General features: G+C 42.5%; 1 protein-coding gene across 2 annotated transcripts in view; it reads right to left on the bottom strand.

The window, feature by feature from the left end:
- tmcc3 (transmembrane and coiled-coil domain family 3) overlaps positions 1-25,675 on the bottom strand; it is a 44,346-nt gene that overhangs the window by 6,470 nt on the left and 12,201 nt on the right. Inside the window, exons 1-3 of one of the 2 annotated variants that reach the window (XM_084573821.1) lie at positions 23,960-24,218; positions 2,295-2,462; positions 810-1,585 (exon numbers count right to left, since the gene is read on the bottom strand). In XM_084573821.1, coding sequence (XP_084429947.1) covers positions 810-1,585; positions 2,295-2,462; positions 23,960-23,962 — 947 coding nt within the window. In that variant the 5' untranslated portion in view covers positions 23,963-24,218. Of the gene's footprint in view, positions 1-809; positions 1,586-2,294; positions 2,463-23,959; positions 24,219-25,675 lie in introns of those variants that run through there. The other variant, XM_084573820.1, reaches the window with a different exon arrangement.

The raw sequence follows: 25,675 nt of genomic DNA, 5'->3' as shown, positions 1-25,675 counted from the left end.
CAAAGTTCAACAGCTCATCTGCAAACAAAATCGCTCCGGTTGGGAGAGTTACTGGGAACTAAAGCAGCTGCAGCAGAACTGTAAATATGTGTCTTTGTCAAATAAATTAAAATAACAGCGATTTTTTACATTTTTCTTGTGGGAAATATTTGGATTAATTATGGGTTATTAGCTCCGTAGTTAGCGTGTTGGTAGATTCTTGCCTATTATTGATGTAAACGTGGGTGAAAGCATGAAGCCAGATAATCCAGCAGCTTCACAAAGTAAATATTTACCGTATAGAATATAAATGACAGTTTTAGAGGCTGAGAATAGTTAAAGTACACAACACGGCTACACCTAACTGTTATTTTTAAATTAATAATTGAATCTGCGTGTCAGAAAACACGTTGCAGCTTGTTTAATATATGTTTAGCTGACATAAATTATAAAGTAAAACATCAGGTTTTCTTATCTCTTAAATTATCGCTGTAATCCTGACAGATTTTTCTTGGATCCTAATCTAAACAACAGCTTTTACCTCGCATAATTAATTAAGTAGTGATAGGTTATAGTGCTGCCATTGCTGTAAACTGTTGTTCAATATCTTCCGTGACTCTGGAGGTCACTTTGCCTTCTGTTATTGTCGACCCTCTAATTAAACACATAAAACATCAAACTAATGTTAACGTCCACGCTGTGTTTTACTTTTGGACGTGACACAGGAGACAGTTTATTAGTAACTGCTTTTAATAAAGACTGATGGGCTGGACAGACTATTGATTTGTTGGAGTGTTTAGAAGTTTAAGGCTCTAGTAATCTGTGCTCACCTGTATCTCTCCTCCTGCATCACCTGTGTGAAGTAGCTATAGTCTCGTTTGAACTGCGTGTTCAGAGTCTCCATGTCGTCCGCCAGCTGCGACTGCGCCTCCCTGATCTCCCGCACCATGTCCAGCACCTCCACCAGGCGCCCGTTGGACTCCGACCTCCCCGGGCCTCCGGACCCCGACCCTCCCGCCGGGTTCCCGTTGGAGTCGGCGGACGCAGACGTGCCGGTGGAGCACTCGTCGTCGCTCTGGTACTTGGTCGGCTTGGCTACAGTGTTGGCGCTGCCGCTCAGACCCCTCGCGCCGCCCTCCACCTGCAGCCCCGACCCCGTCTCCATGGAGCTCTTGAGGTGAGCGATGTTGTCCGCGCTGCCAAACTTATTCCTGATGAGGTTGGCGAACTCTCTCGACTTGTTGAAGAAGAACGGCGGCGAAAGCGACACGCCGGGCCCGATGGTCTTCACTTTATCCAGCGCCGGGTGTCGTCCGGCGACGCTGACGTCCCGCAGGCTGCCCTCCTTACTGTGAGTCCCCGACTCCTTGCTGCTGCCATCTTTGTGGTTGTGCTTCCCGTTGGTCTCGCTGTCCTTCATGCGGCGGTGGTACTGCTCCAGCTTCTTCTGCAGCCGGACGATGGTGTGCGCAGACTTCTGGTTCTTCTTCTCAAAGACCTGACGTATTCGTGACACCTGCTGCTTGTCGGCATTGTTCACCAGCTTCAGGTACTCGGCGACGTTCTGGTCCCGAGCCGTCTGCTCCACCTTGATCTGCTCCGTCACCTGAAGGAAGAATGAAAAGAATATTAATGGAACATATCAGTCAATTTGGAAAAACAGGAGCCTGATCTACTTAAAGGTTCCCCATGGAGTTTTTGACCACTAGTAGCGCTATAGAGCTATTCTTCTTTGAGTATTGTCCCTGTTTTGTTTGAGAAGGAGAAGACTGTAAGCTACAAGCCAGATTCAAACTGTTTTATACAAAGAGAAATGCTTTAGGCAGCTAAGAATCAACACTAGCTTTGCTCAATGAAAGTGAGAATCATCGCTGTTTTTAAAATCGATATGGCACCTTTAATAAAGTCAGAATTCAATACTTTCAACAATGAATGAATGAAGCTTAATTTTGAGAAAAGTGCTGGGCTCAAAACAAGAAAACATCTTGTGACCAGCAGCAAATTTAACAGTTTGCATTCATTGCTTTGTGTGTAATAGGTTTAATAGATTTCTGTAAAATTCTTTCAAAGGTTGCTCATGCTCCTGTCGAAGGAGTCGTTCAGCTCTGAGAAACTATTCTTTGATTTCTAATGAAAGGACTGCACTAAAAAATTAATTAGAAGAGCCTTTTTTTGTTGGTATCTGCAAAAACGCTGCTTTTGATATTTGATTTTGTCTGATGTTGTGTGTACACGCCGCTCTGCAAATCAAACACAGTAAATCCACAAAAAGAGAGAGAGCGAGAGCGAAGGAAGTGAGTGACGTTTCCTCAGACCTTGAGGATCTTCTGCTGCAGGCTGTCGATACCCAGCGCCCCCTTGGTGAAGTCCAGTCCCACGCCGTCGTGTCCGGCGCTGTCGACCACGTCCAGGTTGGACTCCGAGCCGCCGCGCCGCATAGGCACCGGGATGCTGAGGATGTTGACATCGCCGCTGCGCTCCGCCTACGGACACAATGACGGGACGTTAGCGCTGCGTCTGCCGATTCATTAAAAGTGAATATGTTTATTGTTTTTGATAAAGTGTCAGTCGCTAAAATATCAATAAAAAGCGTAAAAAAATGCTCATGGTAATAATAACCATTTTAATAAAAGGTTATTATGTCGTGGTAAGATAACCAAACAATTATTCCACTATTATTTGATAAGATTAACTGACTACTCAGAAAATAATTCATAGATTAACTGCCTTCATCAAAAGATAGGTTGAAGTACTTTAACGTGAAAAACAAATCTTCAGTAATACTTCATACGGACAACTTTTCTCAATTAGAAGTTGCGGAAACTGAGGCGACACAAATAATTTTTTAATTGAAATGTACATACTTCTGGAGGTCACCAGACTCTGCAGCTAAATGCTAACATCACCGTGCTAAGACGTAAAGTAAAAGCAATGAAATTCTGATCTGTGCAAAGCCTCTAGATCTAGAACAACCAACCTGGTGAACATGAAGACATTTCACTCAAAACGACAAATCTCATTTCTGCAGTCATGTAATATCTGTTGAGATGTTTCAGTCTGCACCAAAGCGGAGGACTGACTGACTGACTGGCAGAGCAATCCTTGAAAAAGCCACAGCTCTAACATGATTGTCGGATGTCGGATGAGAGGTGAAAATAATCTTTTTCAATATCCCCAGAGAGAAAATGAAAACTCTTCAGAGTGGAGTGCACGGAGAGTGAGGCACAAATACATAATTGCAGACAGAGGACAGACTCTCTCTTTATGGACGGTCTGGAAAACCTGCTGCATTGTCTTTTCTATATAGTAGCAGGTACGTCTATGTTGCCTCAAGATAAAGCTTCTTTCATTTCTCTTCTGCCGCCGTCTCGTCTCTTAAGTTAGTTCGCCTCAAAAAAAATAACAAGAGGCTTAAAGGAGGACTGAGAGGCAGCTGATGGGACAGTAAATCTGTCTCAAGACCGAACAATGGTCAGTTAGTGGAGCAGCGAGGAGCCCGGGGCTCCAAACAAACCGCCCCCGGTGCCTCTTGTTCTGAAAATCCACTCTCTGCATTGAACAAAAGCAGACGATTATGTAAGGAAACCTAAAATATTAGTATGTGGTAGCTCTGGTTGCCACGGCAGCAGAGCACACACAGACAAGACTCTGGCTCTAAAACGCACACATGAGCAAACTGCTGACATACCCCGAGGGCGGTTATTTATTTTTTTTAATGCTTTCATTCTTTTTTTTTTTTTTCTCTTACACACAGACAAATAAAATATATGACAGCTTTATTGTGTCTTGTGGCTTTCAGCTGTGCTGCCTGTGAAGCATGCTGCAGAGTCAGCAACCAGCCCCCCCTGAGCGGGGCATAACAGTCCCACAGTATTAAACGCTAAATTTTTCATCAGATTATCATTCATGTAATATCCTGAATTAAACCACCCGCAGAACATCGCACATAACACATCCATCGGTGCAACCAGAAGGGAAGAGAAGCAGCAAGAAGAAACCTGGGTGGTAAATAACGCTGATGCAGTAAAAAGAAACGATCAATGATTGAAGATCTGCTTAAATTACATACAGAATAAAATAATCTGCAATGCAATAGTGACCGCTGATGATTTATTTTCTTGAGTTTATGAGTTTACTTTTATAAAATGCATACATTTATGTTGTTTTCCATTAAAATGGGCATTTAAAACTCAATAGTTACTGATGATTTGAGAAAAAACTCAAATAGAAATAGAAAGTGCCCTCAAAAACCTTTTTTCAGCTCTCTAAATTCCTCAAAATTGAGTTATATAATATATTAATAATATAAAATATAATATATGTATATAAAAATATAACTGATAGTCTGAAAATGAAGAAAAAAGCTGAATTTAGCTCCTCGGCTTGTCGCTAGCAGGTAGCCTTAGCCGCTACTAGCACAAAACACCAGAACTCATTGAATATCTGGGAGTTCAGGTGCATTGTGGGTAATGGTGGCACCATGTTTTGTCAAGAAAGTAAAAAAGAAATTGCAGTTTCTTGTTGCCACATTGCTGCTAGTCACTTCCTGTGTGTACGCCCCTGTTAAAACACCCATCAATTCTAATAAATACAACCATATACTCTGTATGTGCCATGTACTCTGGCATGTTCTCTGTGTCCTCTATGGGAGCCACTAACCTGAATTCAATAACAGAAAAAAAAAAGCCTCTAATCTATAAATACATTTACAACATGTTAATATTGACGTGGCTTCTCATAGCAGTAGCGTCTAAAGAGTTAGCACCCTTTAGCCGGAGCAGTGGGCGAGTTTGCTAATTGATGAAACCGATGCAAGACACTATCTGTTTACATTTAACAAAAGCATCTCTCCGTCCTTCCTCTGCGGCCTCTCACAAACGAACGGCCGGGTCATACAGCCGCTGGGATTTCAAGAGTGTAAATATGTGTACCGCGCTCTGCAGTCCACACACGTATCGGACCTCCACTGGAAAGTGGGTCTGAGGCCCCCGAGTGGGAGACGATGAACATGTGAACACACAGAGGGAGCACACGTCGGAGAGGACACACGTGTCTGTTTTTACAGAGCAGATATCCGGGTCGCTACGCGCCCCCTGCGACCCCGGTCTGCACTCCGGCCATTTAGATTATTATACAGATGGGAGGAGGCCGAGCCAAAACACTCAAACTACAGAAAAATATATTTAGCCTCCGGAAGATAAAGAGGGGATTCAATTGGATATCCAATTCTCTGAAACAAGGCGATTTAAGAAATTAAAAATATATAATGGATTGGTACGAATTAATGGGTTCCACTTGTTTTGCTTGGGGAAAGCAACCACTGCCTTTAAACCCTGCCACAAAAAATTCTCTGTAACATATTTTTCACAGCAGATGAGTGATGGAGAAAAAAAAAGGGTAAAGTCTTGGTTGATTTACATAACAGCTGCAGCCTTCTCTCTGTGGAAATCTGGTCAGGAAGCTTCGATGCATACAAACACTATCTAAATACCCACAGAAACGTCACACGGTCTTCTGCTTTCCGATTACGTCCTGTTCTGACTCCCACAAGCAGAAATGAAAATAAATCGTTCTCAATTTATAGATCGTCAGGAAATAAAACGGCTTTGGTGTTATAGCCGTGTGAGAATTTGCTGATTGTGTGTTTCTTAAGGAGGTAAATGAAATATCTTTGGCATTTGAATCTCACCACAAACATTTATACATTTAAGCTATGGTAAGACGACAGGAAGTCCCAAAAGGTAGGAGCCCTCTCACATTGGGGGACTACAGACCAATCAGAAACAGGGTCAATTATAAAACTACAGGTGTTTATCAAGAATGTCTCAACATAGGTTAATTAATTGATCAGGAATCCTTAGTCATGGCTAAAAAACTAAACTAAAAATCAGAAGCATATTCCTTAATGACACTAGAGGAAGAATCAAATAATCTCTGAGGTTATTACAATTGATCTTCAGATGAACCGACATTTCAAAACAGAAAAAAAAGACAGACAAAGCGGCCCTAAAGGAAAAGTCAGGAGTTCATCTCATCTGTTATTATTAAATCATCCAATATTTATTGAGATATTTCCTTCAGGACATACAAACTATTCTTGCCATGTCTCCAGCCACAGTAGGTAACACCGTCTAAAGGTTACCTGATAATGAAATCTACCCCTACAAGTTGAGGGAAGAGTGGTGTCAGTCCGAGCGCTGGTATTTGCATCACTTCTATATTCAAAGCGAGAGATTAGGGACCGTGCAGTGTATGTAAAAAAAGATCCCGGAGTTCTACTTCAACTCCCACTAAGCTCTTCCGATGGAGCTCTGAGCAGGGACCTTGCCACGGGGAGACGACTGCCTGGCGCAAACACACAGTAAATTGCCAAGGGAAGCCTCTTCTGCCGCTGCTCCCTGCACACAAGAGTCATACGCTATTTATTCCTGCCTCCGATCCATCAGTTTATTTTCCACTAACACGAGCCAGAGGTGGGGAAGAGTCCAAAACGACGGTAAACACCTCGTCCCTCATGAACGACGCAATCTTCCTTCCCTGCGGCTAATCAGCGGGAAAGGGCTGATATGCAGAGGTGAGAACATTTTGTCAAAAAACCAATCAGCGGCTGTCCGCCGGTGACAAATGACACCATCGATCCCCAAACACTAATCCATCAACTCAAGGCCGGGGAACGTAAAAGCCCTCTGAAAGCTTGGTCAGATAAGTGCTCAACATAAATGGTATCGCAAGAGAAATGTCACTTGCAACGGCATCACTCGATGTCTCACTCCTATAGCAAATGAATGTAGATAACTTACAGGGCTATGTAAGGTAAAAAAAATAAGCTAAAGGGCAACTATTTATTTCTGTCTTATTTTAAGGAAAATCACCAAACATTTGCACGTTTGATTAACCTGAATTTGGACGATAAAGGAGCGACTTTCTGATCAGTAATGGAGAAAACTGAGAAATATAATCAGAAGATTAATGAGCAAAAATAACATTAATATGGATTACAGTGGCAGCTGCACTGTAATTTTGTTTTTGTGCTGGTTTCACCTTTGAAAGTCTGTAAATTTGACATAATGAAAATTTAGATGACACCTGGGCTTCACTTTCTGATACACAAACACTAAGATAAACTAATTAAACATACTGTATATATAATTCATGTTCAGAGGGTGAAGAATTAAACCTGTGAAAGCAATTAATTAATTTAGCACACAGTTTTAGTGTTTTCCCCCCCTCTTCACAAATGAGCTCTTAAATCAGCGATTGTAACAGATTACACTACATTAGTCATCTATTAGTCGGCTCTAAACCAGCATGGGGCAACACACGGCGTCTGAGCCACCAGATTAATGCTGGCTGATTGTAAATGGTGCGTGTTTGAGTACTGGGGAGGAAATAATAGGATTGGCAGAGTCCAGATCAAGAGATTTAGTTCGAGGGGGTGGGGGGGAAGATGTTTGAAGGCGGCTTTCTAAAACCAAACGCAGAAAGCTGCTTCACACTAACGCCACAATAAAGTGGATGGAAATGGAGGTCAACATATATATGTATGTTACCACAGCCACAAAATAACCATGGCAACAACCCTGATACATGCATTAGGGGAAACCATAAAGTCACTAACAGTGAAATTTGTGCGAAAGTGTCTGGAGTCCTTCTAGCAGCTATGTGAGGCGAAGCTTTTACAGATGTATTTGTCGCAGACTGTCGTGCTAGCATGCTAACATTTTGTAATTAACACTAAATGCTCAAACACATTAAATGCTGATGAATGTTCAACAGGTTTTGCAGGAAAAGTAGAAACATCTGGGGCTAAAAACAAAATGACGCCAACACACAAATGGCAAAGAAAACTGCAGTTCCTCGAATGACCACTTGAGGCTCCAGAAGCAAGTATTTCTGCTTAAAGCGCCATGATGTTACAGAAGAAATAAACATGTACAAGGTCTCTATAGATAATTTCTCCATTCATGACAAATTTACAAGGGCTGAATTTATGATTAAATTCATATCAAGGCTTAAAGCTATAAATAAATAGAGGCGTGGCCGCTTTGGGTGAGAGCTGGGTGTCTTCACAGGTTTCCTTCCAGCCTAGATAGGACAGGATATGATGGATGGATGGATAGATACTTTATTTATCCATTTATCCCGAGGGAAATTCAATGTCCAGCAGCTTCATCACATAGAAACGGTGGAGAGGTTGTACAGTCTTATGGCCTGAGGGACAAACGACCTCCTCAATCTGTCAGTGTCTCCAAATCATCAACCAATTTTACCCAAAAAAGCATTTAAAAAAAGGCAACTGGACTTGTACAGTTTTTTTGAGAAGACATTTCACCACTCACTCGAGTAGCTTCTTCAGTTCTAGGGGACTGGTGGAAGTTTGAGGTTTAAGAACTTCTATTAAGACTTGCTTGTTTGTGTAAACAACCAGAAAATGGTGCAGCTAATTTCCATTAATGGTTTTTAAAGGATTTTTTGGATATACCACGGCCTGGATGACAGAGAACCTTAACAGACACCAACCAATTTTGAATTAGGTGGGAATTAAAAGCTCTAGTTGTCGCCATCAGGACGCACTGCCAAAATGGCGACGACCAAAATGAAGAAACTGAGCTTCAAAAGTGCTCTTCAGGATTTGTTCATCTTCACATGTCATCAGTTTTTATATTTTTATATGAACCCAAGTATTTGATAAGTTTTTAATCATTTTTTTGGGGACAGTCACAGGATTACAAGGTCAAAGTTTTCTGGTAATCATAAAAGCCAAGAGGAGATTCTGGGTCAATCCATCGAGGAAACTAGAGGAAAAATCAGATTATCATCAGATTTAGTAGGATTCTTGATGCTTGTACCAGATTTCCAAATAAGATATTTCAGATCAAAATTAAACCAGACAAACCAACGGACTGACACTTCCATCTATGGAACAACAGGACAAGTTTACCTCAATAAGCGATTGCATAATAAGTTTTCTCTGGAATGCCATCTTTGGTGTTGGGATATACTGTATGTGCCTCGCTCCTAAAATAGCCTTTTTGAATAAATGAGAAGCATTACTGACGTCTTCCTACATACTTGATTCAAAACAGAAAGAACAGCTGCTCTCTGGACTCATATGGAGATGTACCCCAGACACAATTAGATACTCAAGATATGAAAGGTTTGATTTAGTAAATCTTGTTAGGCTTTCCAAGGCCGCTCTGTTCCGACGGAGAGTAACGCAGATGAATATCCCTGGCTGTTCATGACTGCGCTTCCTGAGGGCTCTGGATAAAGCTCGTGCTGCACCGAGCACAATGCATCATGCTGCCACGGGATGAGGTGCAAGCTACACAAATCACCGCACCTGAAATTAAATTCACATCCGTTGAACCTGCGAGTCAACACTGAAATGCTAAAAAGCAGGGGAGCGAACAACTAAGACCGACGCAGGAACTAATCAAACACATATCGGTACCAAAGTATTGTTTGTTTGTATAAATAATAAATGAAACACTAGTTTTTAACACTGCTATGCATCATTAAGATTACCCTGTGGGCTATAAAACACTATATTGTATAATTTTCCCATTAACTTATTATGATCTTAGAAAAATAGGACTGCCTCCACCAATTTTGTCATTTCCTTGCTTGGTTTCTGTCTCCGCTAATGTGATTTGAGGGGCCATTAACTCTTCTTATCTCTAAAGTAAACTTGTCTTATCTCAGTTGACTTCAGTGAAAATCACTTGAGTAATTAAGGAGAGGAATGACAGAGGGACACTGGAAGCTGCACCAACCAAACGATAACCTCTTTGCACCACTTGATTATTTATGTGGAAGTAAAATAATAATGAATACTTGTTTTGTTGTGTCCAAATGTCAAATTCTTAGAAAGTAATTTACGCAGAAAAATAACAAAAAAAAGGTTGCTTTTGTGGGGGAATATCCTCCAGGTGAGCTACTTCCACTGCTGCCATTATTAAAGCGTATTCAAACCACGTACAGAGACAGAAAAAAAGGGCAGTTAAGGGCAAAACGAGACACTCGGCTCATGTGAATAGGACTGGAGAGGCTCCTGTCTGGAGGGGATCAACCGTGACTCTGTAACCGGAGAGAGATGCTGGCAGACGGGCACACCTCCCCACGGGGGGGCTCTGGAGACTCAACGGAAAATTGCCCAGAGAATAAATCTAAGGCAAAAACAGTCACAAAACAGATGGAGAACAGGCCAGAACACAAACACAGAGAGATATGGAAACATTCAGCATTTCAGCATCCCTCAACCAACGATAATCTAACCTATTTTTTCCACCGTGATAGTTTTTGGAGGGAGGGGGGTCTTATCTGATATGAAGGTTTAATTATAGAGGTGTAATAAGTAAAAAAAAATATATAAATTAAACTGTCCTCGACTACATGATAGCAATAATTTAGAATTAGTCACACCCCTGTTATTGCAGAAAATTATGTTGTGAGCGTTAATGATTCCAAAGTGCCACTGCCATAATCATGGGACACAGTTCACCGCTTATTTTATTGCTTCAGGTGAGATATTACTATCAGAATAATATGTTTAATACTTTAACCAAGGCTGCAACGGCTTCGCTACCAATAAATCTGCAGGCTGCTTTCAAAACGTCAGCAGGTATTACAATCTCTAACAGCCCAAACTACTTGTTTTGTTTCACTAACAGTCGAAAAATACACATTTTTAAATTTCATGATCCCATAAATGTCACATAATTGCTGATGTTTAATCCTGAGAAGAAGTTTTACTTGAAACAATAAGTCAATTACCAAAGTTGTTGCTTATTTTGATAAACCCAGACTTTAAACTCAACACATAATGTACATATGTGCCACCAACCGTCCTGACCCATAAAGGTGTGGACGTTAAGGGCAGTTCCCTTCAAGTCCTACAGGTTACGAGGTGGGGCATCTATGGCTCAGACTTGTTTGTCCAAAACATCCAACAGATGATCCACTGGATTAAAATCTGGCCAAGTTTGAGGCCAAGCTCACACCTTGAACTTGTTCTGTTCCACAAACCATCCCTGAACCGTTTCTTGCTTCGTGACAGGAAGCGTTATCCTGCTGAACGAGGCCACCGTTTGGTTTTAAATGTTCTTCAACAATGCTTAGATAAGTGGTACGTGTCAGAACATTGTCCAAAGCATCACCTGCTTGCATTCCTTTTACGGTGCAAGCTTACCTTGTCTAGTCATTCAATTTGGGACAAGTCAGGCTCCACTCACATCCTCTAACATCAACGTTGAGGACAAAATGTTCAACTTGTTGCCTAATATATCCCACCCACTGACAGGTGGCATGATAACGAGGTAATCTGTGTTTTTGTCATCACCTGCCATTGGTCACAATGTTATGGCTGTGAATGTAGGTCACCCAAATTACTGCACACACTCTAAGATTGGCTCTTGCTCTTTGTTCTTCCGTCCATAGTTCACAAACACCTGCGCTGAGTCCAGACTAAAGGTGTGGCTCACGTAAACAAAATGCCTCACTCCTTGCGCTGCACCACCGGCTTTCGAGTCTTAACAGGCAACTCTCCGCTCACACACTGAACTTAACGAGGGGCGGAACAGGACACGTTATTCGAGACATGGTGTCAGACCTCGCTGCAATCTGTCTGATGGCTCACTCCCTGGACAAGCTTCCTGTCTTCAGCTTTGATTCACTGAAATTATGCAAAAATCGCTGACACTCTGCTCAGTTCCTGTGTTATTTCAATCACCGCAGCACTTCCTTCCTTCCTTCTAGTCACTGCTGCCATCAGTCGAATATTTAATTGAGCTCTGAGAGACTCTTTATCTGATTAATAGCACCTTACTCAAGTGTCACTCTGTCATTATATTCTATAAGATAAAAGGAAATAATTGGAAATCGTTTTTTGACACACTGACAGAAGCAGTATGGATTCGAATAACAATAGAAAACACAGAATGAGCATTTAGTTTACAACATTTACACAGAGTCTGCACATTTTATAACTTCTGCAGCCCTTGTCCCTTATAGAAACCTATAGCGCCACAGGAGAGGTGTGGCACTTTTGTGTTATCTGGATGAAAACACAATAACAGAGGGTGTGACTCCTGACTGGGCTGATAAATGAGGGTTAAAGGTGAACTGGCGCAGGATTCGTACCACATTTCTTCTTGAAACCATCTCGAAATTTGCATTTTACTCAAAGTGACGCTTTTGAAACTTCTGCGCACAGCTTTGTAAGATAAGCCACTGAACAGTCGGTTTCTAGCAGTGCTCTGTTATTGCTCAGGCCGCGTCCACACTGTGTGGAGCAGTGCCACGGCCCAGGAAACAACCCCAGAGCCTCATTAACAAACCCCAGATGGAGGGGTGAGAGTGGAGGGTACGTCTGACTGAGTCATCCTCTCCTCATTTACTCCTGTTTCAACTGTGACCAGTTAAGATGCCCCCCGAGGGGAAGATGGCTGTGGTGTAGAGGTGATGGCTTACAGTACGCAGCCCATAAATCTATGAAGTAACGGAAAAGAGAAGAGTTTAAAAATAAACTAGCCAAGCTCACGCACGCGTTAGAGGACGCAAAGTTAACTGCTAACATGTGATGCATCAGCGCTAACCACAGCATACCACTGCGCTGGCCTCGCACCTGAGCACAAAAGCCAGAAATAAGAGATTAGTTCACTGTCACTTATGTGTGCCGCACGCTCCATTATCTGCTTCTTCACATTCAGATAGAACTTACTGAGGCAGAGAGGACACAGCTCCTCGTCTTCGCCCTCCTCTGCTGCAGCGTCAGAGGGGTGACGAGTCAACAACAGCCTTTAAACAACACAAGCTTCTAGAGCGTGAAGGTGAAACTAAGCAGAACGGTGCACTTGATTTGTTTTGGAATCAAAACGGATGGTGCACAATGTTATCTGGCTTTATGTGTTTGTGTCTAGTAATTACACTAATGTCCCTGAGTGAGCGGCGCTAATGGCACTTGATGACAATAAGCTATATTTAGAGAGGCACATTAAAGTTAGTTTTATACACAGTTGATTTGGATCATTTCCCCACCCCGACTGATGGGTTCATTTGAAGCTCTCGAGGGTTGTTGTCGCTGTGGCTCAAGTCGAAATAAATGCAAAGAGAAGGCATTTAGAGCCAGAGAAAAAAGAGCAGCGCTGAATGATCGACGCTCACCGCGAGGCACTTGAGTCCACAACGACGATGGCTTATCAACACTAGAGAGAAACTAGGAAACAGAGCAAATCAATAAATCCCACTCCCACGCTGAGAAAAAGAGAGCTGTGGATGGATGTCGAGTTAAAGATCGATGAAATGCTGGCGTTTGATTTACTATCAGTGGAGCGCAGCATCAATTTATAATCAGGTAATGTTTCTCAAAAAAAAAAAAAAAGAGAACAAGATGTACAACACAATGTGAGGAAGGGTGGATCAGTGGCTATATAACGTGCTTTACACGGCCACGTTGACTTTGGGACTCGGTTAGGGGGAGAAAAAAAAAGTTGTAATCCCTCCTCTTCTCTCTCCTCTCCTCTTGTAATCTGAGATTTTAATCTCTGCTTTCCAGAGTAAAGATTACCCAGCAGCCCTCGCTCCCATTCAACCAGCACAGCAGGAAAGAGAGGGGGGGCGAGAGCTGACACAGATGTGAGAGGTTGTAAATCTTCAAGGAGAAAGATGGAAAGAAAGAAAGAGTGAAAAAGAATTAAAGGGAGCGAGAGAGGAAGTGATGGAAATATAAGACGGGAGAGAAAAGAGAGAGAGAGAGTCTGAGTTTGAGCTGTACAGGTGGACCGCCAGGATCGGATTAGAGCTTCAATAAAGAGTATTCACAAGTTAAGGTCAGAGTTTACGCTGTGGCCTTTTGAGGGAACATTTGTCCATTTTAAACTGAACAGGTTGCATGTCTATAGTCACAAAGCTTTCTGTACTGCTAATGTCCACAGTAGAGTCCAGGGATTATTTAGAAACATTAACAAGCCAAAACAATACAGTCTACTGTTCCAATATATCATGACAATAACAGTATTGTCACGACCTGGCTCAGAGGAGGGACAAAATGTAAGTAAAACTCAAACCTATTGATTAAACTTAAATACCGCGCAAAGAGTGAGACCATCCAACAACCCAGAAAGAAGAGCTTGAGACTGCCTGCCCCAGTATTTATAGGGGGACAGTCACAGGTGTCAGCAATTAGGGAAAACAAGCCCCTCTCCAGATCCTAGCAGCCACCCTCAACAGGAAGTAGGCCTTGAGGCCCACAGGTGGTCACAGTACAACAACACCTAAACATTTCCAAAAATGTAAAGGTTTTCCGAGTAGTCGTGAAATCTATGATTGAAGGAAACATTTCCTAATGACACTATTTAAGAAAAGTTAAGACTTATTGAGTGTTAAACATAATTAGGAAACATGTTCCTGTGATTATTAGCAAAGACAGAGTTGATTTAACTTCAGGGACTCGTTTTAATTGCAAATGCAGGTGTGTTATTTATGTCTATAGGTTGCTTACACCCACATAGAGAACAAGAGGAGATCCTAGTCGAGCGCCTGAAAGAGTGGCAGCAGGTCACAGTAGCTCCGTTAGCTGAGACCCCTGGTGAAGCTGAGACCCCTGGTGACCCCTGTCTTGGACCCTCTTCAGTTTGCGTATCAGCCTCATGTTGGTGTGGATGATGCTGTCATCTACCTGCTGCACCGTGCTCACTCTCACCTGGATGGTGGAAAGGGCTCTGTGAGGATCATGTTCTTTGATTTCTCCAGTGCTTTTAACACCATTCAGCCCTTTCTGATGAGTGAGAAGCTGCTCAGGATGGGTGTCAGCTCTTCCATTGTTTCCTGGATTACTGATTACTTGTCTGACAGGCCCCAGTTTGTGCGGCTGGGGGGCTCCCTGTCTGATACTGTTGTCAGTAATGTGGGGGCACCACAGGGGACTGTCCTGTCTCCATTTCTGTTCACTCTCTACACCTCTGATTTCCAGTACAGCTCTGGGTCCTGCCACCTGCAGAAGTTCTCTGATGACTCTGCAGTGGTTGGGTGTATTAGAGATGGACGGGAGGTGGAGTACAGGACACTGATCGCGGACTTTGTGGAGTGGTCCCAGACAAACCACCTACTCCTGAATGTGGACAAGACCAAGGAGCTGGTCATTGACTTCAGGAAGAAGAGGACACCAGTGGAGCCCATCTCCATCCAGGGTCTGGAGGTGGAAGTAGTGGACCAATATAAGTACCTGGGAGTCCACATGAACAGCAGACTGGACTGGAGGGACAACAGTGATGCTGTGTACAAGAAAGGACTGAGTAGACTCTACTTCCTGAGGAAGCTTAGGTCTTTTAACGTGTGCAGCAAGTTGCTGGAGATGTTCTACCAGTCTGTTGTTGAGAGTGCCCTGTACTTTGCTGTGGTTTGTTGGGGGAGCAGCACCAGCAAAAAGGACATAAGTAGGATCGACAAATTGATCCGAAAGGCTGGTCATGTGATTGGCAGTAAGTTGGAGACGTTTGTCTCAGTGAGGGACAGGAGGACACTGGACAAACTGCTCTCCATCATGGACAATCCGTCACATCCACTACACCAGACAATAGAGGGGCAGCGGAGCTCATTCTCCAACAGGCTGATCCAGCTCCGCTCCCACACTGAACGCTACAGGACTACTTTCATACCATTCTCTGTCCAGTTGTACAACAACTCACCTTTCTGTGACAGATAACTCATTGTTATTAATGTTAATGGATACTACTGCACCTTACACCTTACCCTGTATATATAATTTATATTTATATTCTTCCATTTCTTGTACATTTGTTCATATTCTAATATGATAATTTGTACATTTTGGCTTATACTATTTCTATTTTATGTTACTAGATCTTATTCTACTTATTTTTTATTTCTATTTTATTTAACTTAATCTTTTCTTTTTATCTGAGGTTCTTAAGAGTGTGTTTTTTATGACAACTAAGCTACTGTAACCAAGCAATTTCCCTTGTGGATCAATAAAGTTTATCTAAGTCTAAGTCTAAGTCTAATGTTAATGGAAATCTATGGCATTTACTTCACGACATGTTAATATACTGGAAAGCAGCTGTTGTTCAGCTCGCTTAGTTTCAATGAGATCAATTTACATGTATAATTAATAAATATCAAGTAAAAGAAGGTTTAGGAAACGGTGTGATTCAGTTCATAAATAAAATCTGGAAAATATCTTTAATATTCCAAATGGAGTTATAGACTTTTATCTATTTATTGTTCACTATACTTCATATTTTACCCCTCCTCTTCTGAGTTTCAGGAACACATTCAGAAGCTCCAGCCTCAGTTCTAGTTGGACTCTTTAACTCTGTGAAACACATGACCAGGAGATGACTCGTCGTTGACGTTAAGGTTTGTTTTCGTCTCTGTGCCTGAAAGCGTCGCAGCAGCTAACACCCATTTCAGACATACTGCAAGTGACCCGGAGGTCGCAGTACGACAAAGTGCTCTTTATCCTTTTCTTTAAGTACCCCTAGTTTTTAGAGGAACTTTACTGGAAAGGTGCTGATTGAAGTGTACAGTGATACTAGAGTCTGTAGTTGTAATTAAGTTGGACCTGGAGGATTTATATTTTAGACTGCATTAGTTCTGTCCACTGCAGCCATTAAAATTAGACAATAATATCCGTCGAGACAGGAATGTCAACGAGAAGCAGCTCACCTGTTCACAGCTAAACTAATATTTTATCCAAATGTAAAAAGCAGAGTGGCCTTGTACAACTGGAGAGAAGTAAAAGCAGAATCATTTTAGCCGGTGACGTCAGCTTGGCTAATTATTTTTTCATGCCACTAAGCGTTCCAGCGCTACGTCTGGATGAGCTTTGAGTCTGCTCTAGTGGCAGAAAACACGGAAGAAAAATGTAAGAGCACGGCTTTTACATCCTAGTCAGCCGGCAGTACCACAAGAACCAAAAAAAAACATAAATCAATTTGTTTTGTCGTGTTTCGATTCCAGATAAGTGACACTCGGCAACTGGAAACAAACAGGAAACAAGAGCAGACATGTTTTGTACAATGGCAACCAAACTGCGAGTTAAGGAGGCAGAAACAGCAGGATTTCCTTTGCATGTTGTTTGAAAGCCATTTCAAAGAAAAGATTGGAGAAATTCTAGGTCACTATAAGGCTCTCCTGCAGACCGTCAAAGCATAATCCTCTCTCTGCGTTTAGATGTATCGAGGAGAAGGACTTCAGCTTCGATGGCGAGAGCGAGAGAATAACACTGTCCTGCACTTAAAAACGCACACGGTGACGCACTTACAGAGAGCTCAGTACACTAAAATGTTGGCATGAGTACAAGCCAGAGCTGCCGTGATACAAACACACTGTGCATAGTAACTCTGAAATGTGTCAACAAACAACCACATGCAAACCGTTCACTGTGAATTACATAACAATGGCTGACAGGTGTGTGGGACAGGAGATTTTATCCATTTAAGAGGCGAATCTAACTCTACAGTCTCTCCACGTACTCTCAAACCTGTCACGTTAAAGTAAGACTGCAACAGACGATCATTTTCATTATCTATTAATATGCTGATAATGGTCTGCACTGTTCCCCACAGCCCACATTTTGCCCAGTAAACAATTACAGCTCTCAAATATCCGATTTCCATTAATTTATGAATGAATCCATGTATCTGACTGAACTGTCACTCTGGCAGGGTGTTAATGATTAAGCGGTGGTTGGAAAACAAAATGCTACATGAGTTGAACTAAATTTAGGCACCTAGCTAAATTTATATGCTCTCAGAGTGTAAAAACTGGCAGTGATTCAGCTTCTGATGAAATGACTAAGGGGGGAAATGAGTTGTGAGTGTGTGTGTTTTAGCCCAACAGTGGATCTGTTTGACGAGTGCAGCGTTGGTGTGTTGGGTAATCCGCGGCGTGTTACTCACACACCCGGCATCACTGCTGGTGTGTGTGTCTATACACTGTGTCAGCTTAGCCCACTCAATCCCTAATCCAGGAGCAGATATAGAGAGAGAGAGGCAGGGAGATAAAACCTACATGTAAAAAAACGTCTCAATCATTTAAATGTCACAGATCAGATCTCGTTGCGCCGCCGCTTCCACGTCTTAATGAGACGTTCCGGGATACGGCAACGGGCAGAGAGGGGAAGCGGATTCAAGCGGTTGCCCCGACAACGGACGCGGTTGAGTAGCGCCAGGGCCTCGCACCTCGCCGCAATCACCGGCGGAGGCGAAGACCATCAGTCAGCGACCATTCAGCGGCGTTCACTCCTCCCCATTTTCTTTTCTCTCAATGGCCAAACAAAGAGCGAGGCTCAGCGCTGTGATTTGTGGAGCTGATGGGGACTCAGTGTGTGTGTGTGTGTGTGTGTGTGTGTGTGTGTGTGTGTGTGTGTGTGTGTGTGTGTGTGTGTGTGTGTGTTGGTCATAAAACTACGGCTGCTGTTAAAACCTGGCTTCCTGTATCCTGCAAAAGAGGAACAAAAAGAAACTCTGATCGGGCTCTGATCTAATGGGCTGCATTTACTCAGCGGTTGCGATGCTTTGGGGAGAATCCATAAACCCTCAAGGCCGGGAACAAATTATACAACTTTTAAGCTCTATTTATTTTTTCCTATCTATTGTCTCTTGATCATGTAGATGGTATGTCTGTACAGAGACATTTCCTACAGCATCCATTGTTTTATAGATGATGGTTGGTCTCTGGTGCCTCGATAACCATCTTGCATTCCCCATCCCAAATGTTTTTAAGTGAAACAAGCAGAACATAAAACAAATTGGAAGCATATGAAAGTATAATGGTGACATATTTGAACACCAACTCATTTCACACTTGAAGTTTTACTAAATTATACTAAAGTTCTGATTTGCTGATTGTAATAAGGAAATTATAAAAAGATGGAGATCCTAAGTTTTGTTGTGAATGCCATGCTAGCGATTAGCATTGGAATTAGCCTCTGCGATCACGTCTCTTCAGAAGGACACAAGGACAACTCCCAGGCTTTGACCAACCAACCAACCAACCAACCAACCCAATCTTGGACATTTGGGAAGACTCTAAGTTTCCGTCATATGTCAAACAACTTCATCAACCATTGGTCGTCACCTAAATGTTGAGAATAGTTTCACTCGGTCCGCCTATCACCTCCACAATTTGCTGAATTTCATTAACAATCCACATATGTCCACTTTGGGATAAATTAAAGGATTATCTTATCTGATCTTGCCTCTGCTTGTGCGTACGCCCCTTTAATAGTGCAGTCAATTGTCTCAAGTCAATGTTTGTGTATCGCTTGTCTTGTCTGAGAGGCTAGAACTGGGCAATGCTCCATGAAATGATGGAAAAACTATGGAAATGCCTCTCACAGATCAATGAAACATCTTCAAATGTTGGGTTTTCACTGATGAGCAGAACAAAAATCCCAGGCTTCCTGTAAGCCTAGGGGAAGATGAGGTGAAAATCAAAGTCTCTATGACCACTGATTGCTCAGTTATTGAGAGATAATTTTAATCTTTTACCCACTTTTAAGATGTTTCAGGTTCTGTCTTCCTGTGAGAATCTTTTCTACCATTTAATAAAAAGAAACAGCGATTGGAGGCGATTGGTGAGTGCTCACCTAATTCAATCCTTCAGGTGGCAGCTAGCACCTGAAGGATTTCAAGGGACTAAATATAGCTTCTCCTTCTGTTCCATTGTAGTTGTGCCAGCCAGGAGTTGTAAAGCTTAATCCTCAGAGCTGTAATTAACTGTTGTTATTATTGACTGAATATTTTATGATCTATGACGAAAGTATCCAAGTAAACCAACGGTCCAAATTGTCAAAAACAATCTGAAATCACATAAAATGGATAAAAGGAGTAAATCTTCAAATCAGTGCCAGAAAATATCAAGATTTGCTGCTTTTTTCTTTGACCTGGATCATGATTTAAAACGTTATCTTGAACTTTGGGAGCATTTCTGTTCCATTTTCTCACATTTTATAAGAGCAACCAGCAAGTTAATCAACAAATTATAGGCCAGGTCATTGCAATGAAATCTAATCAAGCTAAACTGATTTCTGTTAATCAACTTTCAGCTCTAACTGCATGACGGATACAGTCAGTGAATTAAAAATAAATAACAACCTTGAGAAATACCTGCAAGACGTAATTGTGACTGAAAGTACAGAGTGTGCACATGAAAAACTGAAGTATATTGTTCTTAAATCCGCTGACTGCCGCACAGATGCACAGATTATTTGCTTTCCTTGTGTGTTTAACAATCCAGCGCTGCAGGGCTTACAAAAGCTTGCACATGCTGCATTGCTCAACCAAAACCAACTGAATACAAGAAGAAACTTGATGAGAAGGACGCTGACGCATGCTACTTTTGGTGATAAATAGACTCCTGTTGTGTGGAATGATTAGACCTCGGGAAAGTCTCAGAAACATGCTGTATCCCATAGGGAGTACTGTCAGGAGCTCAGAGAAGGGAACACACCCCTGACCCCTTTCCTCTGGATCAAACACAAAGTCCAGCTCACAGCGGACGAAATCCGTCTCTTTGAAAGCGATCCAACGATAGCACGAGGAAAGGCTGCGTTAATTACACAAACACACAACAGTTGAGGCTTCTGCAAACACACGAGCGAGGCGACCTTTAAGAAGTGTCCACACTGATATTTCGATAAACCAGGTCAACTACGGTCCTTCTACCTGGCCAAACGAATCAATCCCCTCGCTGATTTTAGTAGCTTTCTCCTTTTATCATAGACGAGATAAGGTCAGCACGTCTTCTGTAACTGACGTAACTGGACATTTAACACATATTCCAAGTCATTAGAGCTGCTGATCTGAATTTCCTGAGTGAACCACAACTCTCTGAACTCAGCCGAGAGGCCAAATGTTTTAGTTTGCATTATGCATCGTGTCTTTTCTGCTTGAAGAATTATAGCAAGGCCTTCAACCACGAAATAAGACACGAAAATCAGGCTTTGGCCAAATTATAAGGGAGCATTTTTAGAAATAAACCAATTTCCCACTGTTTGATTCTTCTAAATTGGAGTCAATCACGACAGTTACATATTTGGGTCAGTAAACACTGGAAAAAGGAGCTCCAGAGGGTCTTTAGTGTGCAAATATTAAAGTGGTAGTCTGGCTCAGGCCTTGATTTGTTCTTTGTCTGGCTGCTGGTGAACTGTTTGATTGTGCGCCTGGTTAAAGCAGCCGTTTAGAAGACCAAAACATGACAAGGCAGAAAATAAGCATGACTCAAGCGCACTGAACGGCGCAGGTTTAATCATTACACTATTAATACAGTGATTTATTAGGTGTTTTCGTGGAGTCTTATTTGCTTAGGGTGCGTCTCATTTTTCTCTTAGCTGTAAATAAAGAAAAGTTATGTTGACATTTGATACTCTGCGACATGCACTGAGATCATTTTCATTGATTATTAATCTTGGTCCGGTGGAAATAACAGACTGTATCCTAAATTTAGAAACGTTTCAGTTTCTAAACAAATTTGTTCAGCTATGAAGGAGATTTTCACAAAACTAGCGTTGTCTTTTGGAGATTTGCGGCATTTTTTACAATATTTTACCTCTAGTTGACACATTTTTGTCCAACTCTTCTCTGTCATTACACTTTTTATATCCTAAATGTTGCCACACATGCAGCTTTCAGGCCCGGCGACGGCGCTCTCAGAGTTGTCGAGCAGTCACTGCAGCAATACTCTTATCGAGCAGATGCAGGAAGTGGCACATATTTAAAAATCAATCCAAGGATTTAATTAATCGATAAGAGATCTTTCAAATGAAGATCGATTTGAATCTGTAAAATTGATCTTTAAACTCAAAATAAATGCAAACTACTTCCCAAAGCTCATGGCGACCATTTCGTCCCAAACTAGTCAAGTTTATTGTCATATACGACAACGATAGGCTGGAAACTGACGCATGCGAGAAGCTGATTCCATTTCTAAAGCTCGACTGATCCATTACCAGACAGTGTCAGGACTCAAATTTGTTTCAGGGCTGCTGTCTGCTTCAGCGAGATCAAACGATCCAGCCAGAGAAAGAGAGATGTGCTGCCGTGGGAATCATCTGTGCCCACTTTGCAGCATCCCAGTGCCTTTACAGCAACTAGAACCTCCAGATACTGACTGAAAAGGGTGCTTGAAGGAAGTGAGCGACTGCTGTGCTATCATGCCGAGACACCCTTGGGCAAAGCACTTCATCATGCACGGACTCAGCAGTAAATGACATCTATTCTGTGCCGCTCCCAGCAGTGAATGTGAGGCACCGGCCCTCAGGTATCCCGTGAGTGTTATAATACAAAGGTCAACGCATGAGGATGGGACGGGTCTGCCTCCAGCACATAAAAGGCATCATGAGTTAAAAAATGCCTTTGTGTGTTATCTTGTGTACCTGAGTGTACCGAGGACACATTTCACAGTTGTGTATGTGGGTGTGTGCTGGCAAAAAAATAAAAAAAGAATGCCATTACCATCTCTCAAAGGATTCTGTCTCTTTCAGCAATTATATTCAAATTCATTCATTCATTCAGAAGAAGAAAAAGAACATTAGATCTTAAAAGCAGCTGCCAAAGCCAATGCACCTCATCTCCAGTTCAATATCTGTCACAAAACTCTCAGCCTCAGAGTCGGCTTAATTGTTCTGCACAGAGCTTCACAATCTGGGTCGTAACACATCGTGTTATCCAACCTCGCGGATGAATTTCAGCGACACAAGCATGTCACCAAAGCATGTGTGCCGTTCATGCAAAACATAACAGGAAGGCTCAGACTGCGTGGCGCTCCTCCAACAAGGAGCTCAGTGTTATAGGAGCTCGAACGCAACTTACATAAACAGAAGCTTCCCCTGGCGTGTGTCCATCCACAACCACGCAATATGACGGTGCACTCGCTCGCCATTTCATTAGGTACACTTGTGAATGCATTCTCATATAGCAACCCTGCGCTAAATATCTTCATGAATGTATTAAGGGTTAGTTTAAAATATCTGTGGAAAGCTGTTGATTCATCTGTGCTTTTGAATTATATTGAGACGTGTTTATATTATTTTGACGACCCTATTTTAGTCTTAAGTGTTTAATTCAATCCTGTTTCCACAGTCTACATCCTGCAAAATGATCATCCAGTGGAGTTACCACTTGCACTTGATTTACTGCAGGATTGTTATATTAGAATGAACTAGTTTTAACTTGTGCACCTAATGCTTAGGCAAGAGAGTGCATATAACATATGCATTCATTCACATCTTCACCGACATCAATGCAACACTGGCAACAAGACTGGAAGGACCTGCTCCACCACCAGCGTTGCCTGTGGGCACAGTCCTGCTTTGCAAACAGTTCAGATCACGATGATGTCTGGATCCCGTGAAGGGTCGTCTGAGTGCAGCCTCAAGATGATGTAAAACCACTGTGACACGTTCACTGTGTGGTCAGCAGCGGGGGTCAGTTGTTCTGCACCAAACTCCATTACGAAAACTGTCAATTTAACGACGCCTCGCATATGAGCGCGGAAACAAACACACTGTAGTTCAACATGATAAATTGTATGAGATTAATAATAAAAGGAGCATTTAAGAGAAGATGATTTGAGCCGAATTATGGAAAGGGTCCTAAAGATTCATGAGAAATATATAAATACATGTTTCTGTAGCAGATATGGATATTTAACATGAAGCAAATATAAAAATTAAGATTTTTTAAATGAGGTTTGGCATACTTTTTGTCAGGACTAGCCTAAACGAAAGCGGGCAGACAGCTGTTGTAATATTAAACATGCATAAATTAGAATAACTTTGCAAAACTGGGCATTTTCCACCAAATTAAACCCAGCTCGAGGCAAACACAATGCATGGAAGGACTCAGTGTTGATTTAAACACAAAAACCTTCACGTTTCTGTCTCTTTCTCTCAGTGTTGTTGAGTTTACTTAGCAAACATGCGCTAACTTCTCTTTAATATAAAACGTATATTTACCATATTGCCGCCGCTAACGTGACTGTGTCCCCACTTCTGATAAAGTTTTCACCGCAGCAGCGCAGCCAGCTCCACACATAATCTGCGGACTCACACACACTCGATCGTCCCGGTTCTTTTGTCCTCAACAGAAAACACGGACCGTTAACACCGCCGGTGCCACGCACGCCATCACGACTCTCCCCCTCCCCTGCTCTCCGCCGCAGCCGCTGCTGGAGACCCGACCGACAGCGGCGACGCTACGGCTCCTTTCGCCTGCCCTGCCCGCCGCGGTAATCCTCCTAAACACAGCCAGCCAGAGGGGACAGCGCAATGTGCGGCTACGCCCCGCCCACCGACTCGTTCAGAGGGAGGGGCTGCGGGGCACAACGAACACACCCACATTAATAATCAATCAGTAATGACACAATGTGGAGTATGTGATCGATTGAAACATCCAAATATTGAATATTTACACACCAATCAGCCATAACATTATGACCACCTTCCACCCTTGTGCCTCCAAAACAGTTGTGAGTCATCAGAGAATGGACATGGTCCTTCTGAGGGTGTCCTGTGGTGTCTGGCTACAGAACATTAGTGTTAGTGGGGGGGGGTTTGAGGGGAGGGGCCTCTGTGGATCATCCCACAGACACTTGATCAGTTTGGGATCTAGTGAATTTGGAGGCCAGGTCAACACCTTGTGCTGTTCTTCATGTTTTTTTGAGTTGTTACTAAACAGTTTTTGAGTGTGTGTGTCTGCTGCCATCAAGGAGTGTCATTGCTATGGGGTGGGGGTGCCTGGTCTGGTCTAGGTGGGTGCTACATGTCTAAGTAACATCCACACCAATGAATGCCAGGTCCAAAAGTTTCCCAGCAGAACACTGAATCGTCAGAAGATGGTCAATGTTATTTACTTCTCCTGTCAGTGATTTTAATGTTGTGTTTGATCGGTGTAATTTCATTTATTCATTTCCTATATAAGTAGTACTTCTGCTACTGCTTTCGATGAAAATGCTTATCTTGAAGGTTCATAGGAAGCTCATGAGGATAGGCCTCCTGGTCCTATGCATGTTTTTCAAAAGCTCTCGTGTATACCTGGCTGAAACACATAGTCACCGAAATAATTAGAAGCCTGAAATAGGGAGACATGACACAAGCCATTATCTCAAGTGAAAAGATGGATGAATTACTCCACAAAGGTCTGAGGACGTCATGAATGATTTAAAGCCATAGCAGCTCCGCTGCGGCCTTACTGATAAAGAAACTAATTAGTATGGTTAGTGGCCTTGACATGTGATCTGAGCCTCCTGACAGTTTACTGTCCAAGCACACATTAAGAATTCATCATCGCATTCCTCTGGCAAACACTCTGCTGTCTGTTTTAAAAACAAGCGCGGAGACGCTCTATCTGACACTTCTATCGTTCTTTATCACTTTCTTCCCCCTAACGCACACATGGACCCACTTTATGAGGACGGTGGGTGACTCAGGCGCCGGTTAATCATTATGACAAGAGTGTGTGCTGACAGGTTTGGACGATCAGAGGCCAGGTGATTCAGGCTGCAGGGGCAGAGTACAACACCTGGTGCTGAGGCTGGCTGCAGGGCACTTTTAATCTGATCCAAGCTGATTCAATCATGTTATTTTGCATCTCTAGAACAATCACTGCGTAGCTTTGGGTTTAGATCCGCAACAAATCTCTCTGCTGTGATCGATCCTAATAACCTAATACAC

Source organism: Chelon labrosus (genome assembly GCF_963514085.1).
Source record: "Chelon labrosus genome assembly, chromosome: 23".
NCBI classification, from domain to species: Eukaryota; Metazoa; Chordata; class Actinopteri; order Mugiliformes; family Mugilidae; genus Chelon; species Chelon labrosus.
This window is presented reverse-complemented; position numbering and strand designations above follow the sequence as displayed.